This window comes from Theobroma cacao, chromosome 4 (assembly GCF_000208745.1).
Source record: "Theobroma cacao cultivar B97-61/B2 chromosome 4, Criollo_cocoa_genome_V2, whole genome shotgun sequence".
Lineage (NCBI taxonomy): Eukaryota > Viridiplantae > Streptophyta > Magnoliopsida > Malvales > Malvaceae > Theobroma > Theobroma cacao.
In genome coordinates, this window is record NC_030853.1 from 3,284,986 (window position 1) to 3,293,116 (window position 8,131).

Consider the following 8,131-nt stretch of genomic DNA (forward strand, 5'->3'; position numbering starts at 1 on the left):
AAATTAAAAATGTAAGAATTTTATTGAACGTAATAAAAAAATAAAAATTTATTTAAATTTTCAAAATAATTCAAGAACTTTTTAAAACATTATCCTTTTAAACATTTATAGAAAAAAATACATCTTAACTAACTAAAAAAATTTGTGTTGGAATCCTTGCAGTTAAGTTTCTGGTTTTCAGTTTAGATTGTGAGCTTTGTCGGAACTAACACATGTTTTCTTAACAAGAAGAAACTGATTAAGCTTCCCCACATGGGAGATGATTCTGCCATTAATGCTTTTTCCTGGAACTCATGGATTTAGTCCATCTGCAAGATTAATTATATATAGCATTTGTCAAACTAGGCTCCCCCCACCACACCCAGTATTGGCCTATGCTTCCATCATTTTTTTCTTCATTTTTAATTGCTCTATGACTTACAATTGCATACATATGATTTGAAATTGGTTTGGTCTAAGACTCTTAGGGTCTAGAGGTCAGAGGGTACCACTATGCATTGTGTGGTTAGTTTGGTTTTAGGATAAAACTCACACCAAACCAACCCAAAAATTTAGGTTTTTTCTTTTGGTAATTTTTATTTTCAATTTAGTTTGAACCTTCTTAATAAACTGGAAATAATTTTTAGACAATTTAACCATTTTCAAAATAATAATTTTCATTTAAACATTTAAATCCATCGACATACAAAGTATTAATATCGAGGTTTTATCTCATTAAAATTCATTTTGAATAAAGCAATTCATGACTTATACTATTTATTTTTAAAACATTAATTCAATCAGTTGGATCAATTCAATTTAATTTTTTCATTTTCATCTAATAATGGCCGGCCCAAGTTGGTGGAGGGATTATTATAAGCATGTGACATGCATATAATGCGTAATGCATCAGACATTTATGTCGGCATGCATGTGGGGATCCTATCATGTCATTGTCACATTTAATATTGGCATGGACCTGTTATTTTTCTTTATTTCAAAAAATAATATTTTTTTATTGCATGAAATTATGTAAGTAACTAACCTTTGACTGAAAGCTTCCTCTTGGAATTATTTGCTAGGATGATCACCGTCTTCCCCTTTTGCCCACTTCAACTTAGGCCTGCAAGTTCTTTCGATAAAAGAATACACACACTTACTATTAAATCATATATTATACATACATACATACATATATATATATATTAATATTAATTTTTCATAACAAAATGGAAGACTAATGCAAAGAGCAGCAGCTGGAATGGAAGTCTGGGTCAGACTAATTATGTATGAATTACAAGTCAAAAAAAGTGAGAGATCCCATTCATATATATATAAGGAGGCGGTGTTCCCATGCAACGTTCATTGCTAAGTGATCTTCTGTTCTAACTGAGATGTGCAAGTTCTTAACAAGCTAATTTGTTTATATATACATATTCACACAGCCAAAAGAAAGAGGAAAAGCATTCTTCTAAAGCAGCTTCTGCCTTAACTTTCTGATTTGATTTGTCCATGTGTAGGCATAAATTACAGGTAAGAGGGTCAAAAAATGAGACTTGAGACTTCCCAAAACCTAAATGGAATTCATCTTTTCCTTTCTTTTTGACATCTTTTTGTGACAAAAGCGACTTTGCTTTTCTTTCCATATGTTGTTTCACATCATTGACTGTGGAAAGTTTTAACTCCTGATTAAATTAGTCCTCCCTTTTGCCTTTGTGCATCATGTTTTGTGTTGATCATCATCCTTAATTACTTTGTTTTAGTGTAGTAAACCTAAAGCATCTTTTAATTAGAGTTACGATTGAGTTAATTACAACATAATTATAATAATAGTACAAATTATACGTTAAATAAATAAGAATTATGTTACGATTACGATAAGATAATCTCATTCTTTAGTCTGCACTTGGTATCAGAACTATTTTGTTTATTTTTTTGTATAATTAATATAATTAGGTTAAGAGTAACAATGCAAAGCACGCTTCCATTGACTTATGATTTTCAAGAAATAGAAACAAATGGTTTTGTTGGCATATGAAGTTATCTTTACACGGAGACAGAGGCAGACAAAGTGGTGAAGGGGTGAATCTGGACTTGAAATTTACTCTTAGAATTCAATTAGATTATTAAGTATTTATAACACCATTAATAATAATAATGACTTTGGTGAAGAAGACTTTCTTGGAAGGCAGAATAATTAAAAAAAAGGGCGGGGGGGCAGGGGGGTGGTGCCAAAAAAATAAAAAGAGGAGAAAATCAAGAAAGATCCAACCACTAAAGACACCCAATTTTATTGATTTGGTTGACTTCTTTTACATTTCGGAAAGCCCCATGGCGCTTTTATTAATATTTTTTTAATTAAAAAAATTTCAAACCCTACTTTAAAAATAAATCATATATCAATTAATAAATTAAATATTCAAGTGTAACTTGTTATTAAATTTAATTTCATTACCTTTCACTTCCTCCATATCAATAATTACAATATTAATTGGATATCTTTTATTTTGATTAGCAGCATCTTGTAGATAATTTCTAATTTTATGGAGATTAAGTTGTTAATTTTTTTAGTAAAATTATTAAAATATTTTTGATTCAAAATTAACTTATTATTTATATTAAAAATATTTTTATTATTTTATTAAACAAAATTAATAATTCAATAATTTAATGGGAACAGAAATAATTCACTGAATATTAGTTGGAGAAAAAAAATCAAAGAAAGTATAGGGTACCGTATGGAAAAATCACATCACAAAATACGTAGGTGAAGTTTGGCGTTTTTAACTTAATTTATTAATTAGCATTATTTTATGTAATATCATAAACAATAATTAACGAAATATATAAAGAAAAGTGATAACGACCCTGGGCCTGCGGAGGTTGGCAGTGATTATAAATGGCATACAGTTGCACTGGCCCCGCGGAAATCTCTGGCTCCCTTCCATTGTTTCCTTCCTCTGTTCCTTCGTTTATTTGCGTAGTGAAAAGATAGAGAAGAAACAAACTGTTTTATTCGGTTTCAATCATTTTCTTTTTTTTTCCTGGTCACAAGTAGCTTCTGTCAAAGCCATAAGTGATAAGGTTCGTTCTACAGGATAGAAAGAAAGAGAGTTATACACAGATATATATGTAATATGTTTATGACGTACAAATGCTTTGAAAGATTTGTGTTGGGGTTTTTTTTTTTTTTGCTTTTAATCTTCTGATCGTGGGATTATGATTGTTTGAAAAATAGATTGCAGCTTCTCGTTTGACATTTCTGGTTATGAAAGCTGCTGCTGCCTTTGTTTCTTCAAAGTCCACCTCCACCGTTGCCTCTTGGTGCTCTCAACTTTCTCACTGCTTCTTCCTTCTTTCTTGGCTTTGGGTTTGATTGGTTGCTGACTCCGTACCAAGGGTGAGGACTGAGGATGATAATCATGCATTCGGTTTCAGAATTTTATGTTCATAACAGATATATCATTTCCTTTTAGTGTTTGTTGTAGATGGATTTAATTTGTATATCTTTGAAGTTTTAGGTATGAATATGATGTCTGTTCGTTTGCAGAATATCATCATGTCAGGTTTCCTAGCAAGAACAGGGAGACACCGCCAACGGTATGATGAGAATAACTTTCGACTTGTTTCTGGGTAAGCCCTCCTTAATTTTGCTTCCATCTTCTCAATTCCTGCTCTCTTGTTTCAGTTTGTCATTCTTGTTCTTCATGCTTGACATGCATTACATTCAGCCTGCCTAGGTACCAAGCTTGGCTTTATCCTATTTATCTTTGTCAATTCCTTTACATTTCTCAAAAGTGTCGTTTTGATTCGATGAGCAAGGAGAAGATATTCTCCTATTTTAGTGTCAGAATATGTCCTCTTAAATTTATTACTTTACCTCACAAAATTCAAGGTTTTGCATAATCTATATCTTGTCCCATGCGTTGAATTCCTAAGTTAATTCATTACGGTATGCAGTTCACTCTGTTAACTGATCTGCCCTTTCCTTCCAGAAGAAGGGAGAAAGAAGAGGGGGAGGGAGGATTTTCATGTTGGAAAGGTCTTCCATTAAAATGATTTTGCTGTGTCCTTTAGGTTCAGAGCAGAGTGCAGTAATGGAGGTTGCAGATAATCTTTTTGTATTGATTTGATTCATTGGTAAAGCGATATTAGTATTCTAATTGCTACCTTTATGGTAATTTAGAATTTCAGGAGGGTTGTCTAGGAGGTTTTAGTTAAAGAGGTCGGTTTACCTAATGGCTTCTGGTTCCATGGTCATTGGTCAGTTTAAGGTTCTGCAACGTTTGGTAAATAGCTGAACCTCAAACAATGCTCTGTATCGAAACGGAAACATCCAGGCATCCGATCCCACCATTTTCAACAATTAGCTTACAGTTAGTACCCTGAACAATGTTCAACATGTCCCCTCTCAACATTGTTGACTTTGAAGTTTGATGATGTTGATGTTCTCAAAATGTAATCTTCTTTTTCTTTTACTAGGATGATGAATATTGAATGGAATGATTTGATCTTCATGGCATTTCCAAAGCTGGCATTGACCAGTCGAACTTACCTTGCTAATCTTCTGATGAAGCTTAAATGGGGTATGCAACCAACATGTGAACATGTAGATTTCAGATAGAAAATCGAGCATCAAGAATTCAAGATGTAGATGTATACATACAATTAAAGGACAAGTTGAGTTTTAAACTTTTGAAGGGGCATCAGGCTTATATGAAGAACCAACCTAAAAATGCACATGTAGCTTCAAACAGAAATTGGAGAATCAAGAAAAATTAATTTGACCTTGAAACGTTTCAAGGAAAACTGATCTGCATGAAGAGTCTCAGCTAATCAATATCTAACATATCTTCAATGTGATCCTTTAGTTAATTATGAGAAGCAAATTTGCTTATTACTTGTGTTGGCCCTACAACAGATGTATTCCCTACAGGTTGACAGAGGAAGATAAGGATGTTGACAGGGAAAACCGGATAGAAGTTCTCATGATCTCTTCACCAAATCGTAGTGATTTAGTCTTCCCAAAGGTACATGTGCTTCCCTTGATCTCTTCCTTACGCTATTTGGCAAAACCTCATGTAACATTTGAGATTCCTTGGAATGAAAAGTTGATCAGTGTTTCCTCTACCTTTTTGTTGTTGTCAGGGTGGATGGGAGGATGACGAGACTGTTGCAGAAGCAGCATGTCGTGAAGCCTTAGAAGAAGCAGGAGTTAGAGGAATATTAAGAGTAGGTTCTGTTAATTTATCCCAACAGCTGCCTTTTTTGACAATTGCTGTTTCATATATATCAACTTGTTAAATGTGAGATATATGGTATTTGATCCGTTTATCACCACTTCTAAACAATTCTGATAGGCTGAATTTCTTCTTGTTCAGGAAATTCCTCTAGGAGTATGGGAGTTTAGAAGCAAGAGCAAGCAGGACCTTTGCACCCTGGAAGGAAGCTGCAGAGGGTTCATGTTTGCATTAGAGGTGACCGAGGAGCTTGACATCTGGCCAGAGCAGAAAGACCGAGATAGGATTTGGGTTAGTATGGGAAAAAGTTACGCCAACTGCATAAACAATCTACACCATACTTACACCAGAGTTATGCCACTGCCAAATCTAAAAATCAAATACTAGTTTACTAGGTTTCCAGTACTTTCCGATGTACATGCTGCAGGAATGCATGCTAAATCATACTTGCAAATTAACCATGCTGCTGAAACAGTTTCAATTCTTCTGAAACATATCTTTACCTCTACAGGTAAATGTAAAAGAGGCCTTCCGACTCTGCCGATACGACTGGATGCGTAGGGCACTGGAGGAGTTTCTGAGAGTTATGGCAGAAGATGAAGAACTCAAGCTGGAGGAGGAGATAGTTGAGCCCCCATCCATTCCAGTATCTGATGTTGTGGCAGACTGTCAAGTCATGGCTGCAAATTGCTATGTAAAACCTTCCAACGCCCAGCATCATCATGGTTTGAGTGCTATAAGCTCCCCGTGGCACATCCCTCTCAAAAGGTTGCCATTGACATGAGACATCGACCTTAGTAATAGTCATCCTCTGCCTCTTTTACTAAGAGGGCAACTAGGCTTTCTATAACTCCATTATGTCTGTGACTTCTTCCGTTTTTTAACAGATCAAATTTGTGAAGCACCGTACTGGTTTAGAATGTTTAGTCATTAATTAGTGAAAATCATTTCCATTTCTTGGCTCCCGTTTTGATTTTAGGAAATTGCGGTTTGTGGCTTGGTTCTCTAAACAGCCAAAACATGTTGGCTTTTCAAGGCCAACAGGCCCAGGCTAACATCATTCCATGGCCTGTAATGGGTCTGCATCAGGCATTCAACTCAAGGATACTCTGATCATCAGATTGAGCAGTTAACAAATTACATTTTTAAAACTGATTTCAAATTGATAATTATCAAACGTTTAGAAGAGATATCTATTTTAAAATCAATTGACTACAAGTAAAGAGGTCATTGTTGTATTTATACGCCTAACATTCCTCTAATTCAATAAGTAAGAGATTATTATCATTTTAATATTAACACATTTAAAAATCAAAGACTTATTACGTCGCAAGAATTTTACAAAGCATAACAATGATGAGAGTATTTATTCTGATATCATGTTGAATTATTAAGACGACCATTTAACTTAAAATTAAAAATTTATAGATTGACAAATAAATTCTTATTATATTTATATATCCAGACAATAAAACTAATCAGGCAGAAAACCTGCTATAAAGCAACTTGAGAAACTTTCCAGTTTATCAACCATGAACCAACAAAGAAAGAATGGACAGCAAGTATCTTGTTCGACGTAATGTCCAAAAAATTTTAATTGGAACTGATGAACATCCTTATCATTACAACAACCCCATTATTTAATTACTACTTATATCATCCAAGACGCTTTCGGGGTTGAAGAGAGGGCAAGCAGGAAAGCAAGGTGATCTTTGACTAAACAGAAGCATATCAGCAATGGCATGGAGGGGGAAATTGTGGAAAAGAGCTCCTGCTTTGATGCTTCTGCTGTTGTGCACAAAGAGGACATATTTCCAACTTGATCCCATTAATGGATCCACTGGAACGGAAAGCCGAGCAGACAGGGGTGCCAGATTCCCGGAAAAAGGCATGGTCCGACACGTGCACACAACGCCTCGTGTCGTCCATTCAACTTTCAAGCCAACATCTTCTTCGGAAGTTTGAACCCTTTTCTAATTGAGTAATCCGAGGTTTGACACTGCACCAACAACCAGGTCAAGTGTGAGAGAAAAAATAATAATTAAATTGGTTAATTCAGTTAAAACAATTTTTATAACCAAATTAATCAAATATTGTTTAAAATTTAACTAAACTAATTGAAAATCAAGTATTAATCTATTAACTTGTTAATTAATTGAATTAGACAGGTTAATTTGATCGGCAATCGAAATAATTAAAAGTTTTTGGACTAAAGTACAATTTCATAGTTTCGTTTTTTATCTATGTTAATAATAATGTAAATATATTTAAATTATAAGATCTTAACATTACTGTAAGCTTATTAACATTAAAATTATTTCAACAAATATGATTAAAAATATTAAAATATGACAACAGATATAAATAAAAATATACTTACTTATATGCTTATAATTTTAAATCGGTTAGTTCAGTTAATCGAAAAACATTTTAAAATAAAAAACCAACTGAATGAATCAATTTAATTACATTTAATTTCAAGTTAACCCCCAAAAACCTGAATTAATCAACCTGTTTTAACCAAAATTATTCAATTAATGTAATTAATTCAGTTTTAATCAAAAAATATTCACCCTTTGATAGTGGGCAAACAATTTTTCACGGTTTCCATTTCCCTCTCTATATGATTAGTTGTTGATCAGTATTAAAGCAAGATCCCTGCCATATGATTAAAATTCAATCTTAATGAATTTGTTTGGCATAATATTTTTTAAAAAATTCAAATCAATTGTTATTCTTCAATTGTATTTAATCGAGTCTTTATATTTTTATTTTAAATCATATAAACTATTATTATTAACTATTAATTAATTATATTTAATTAAAACGTTATTTGTCATTTTATACTTATTTGACGCTAAAGTGATGTTATAATCATGTAAGCATGTCACATTATCATTTACTGTGATATG

General features: G+C 33.1%; 1 protein-coding gene across 1 annotated transcript; it reads left to right on the plus strand.

Annotated features, from left to right (window-relative positions):
- LOC18601156 (nudix hydrolase 12, mitochondrial) lies at positions 2,863-6,184 on the plus strand. The gene is made up of 7 exons (XM_018119657.1): positions 2,863-3,063; positions 3,218-3,379; positions 3,530-3,612; positions 4,901-5,009; positions 5,128-5,211; positions 5,361-5,510; positions 5,731-6,184. Exons 3-7 carry the CDS (start codon positions 3,539-3,541, stop codon positions 6,001-6,003), a joined length of 690 nt encoding a protein of 229 aa, XP_017975146.1. The 5' UTR covers positions 2,863-3,063; positions 3,218-3,379; positions 3,530-3,538; the 3' UTR covers positions 6,004-6,184.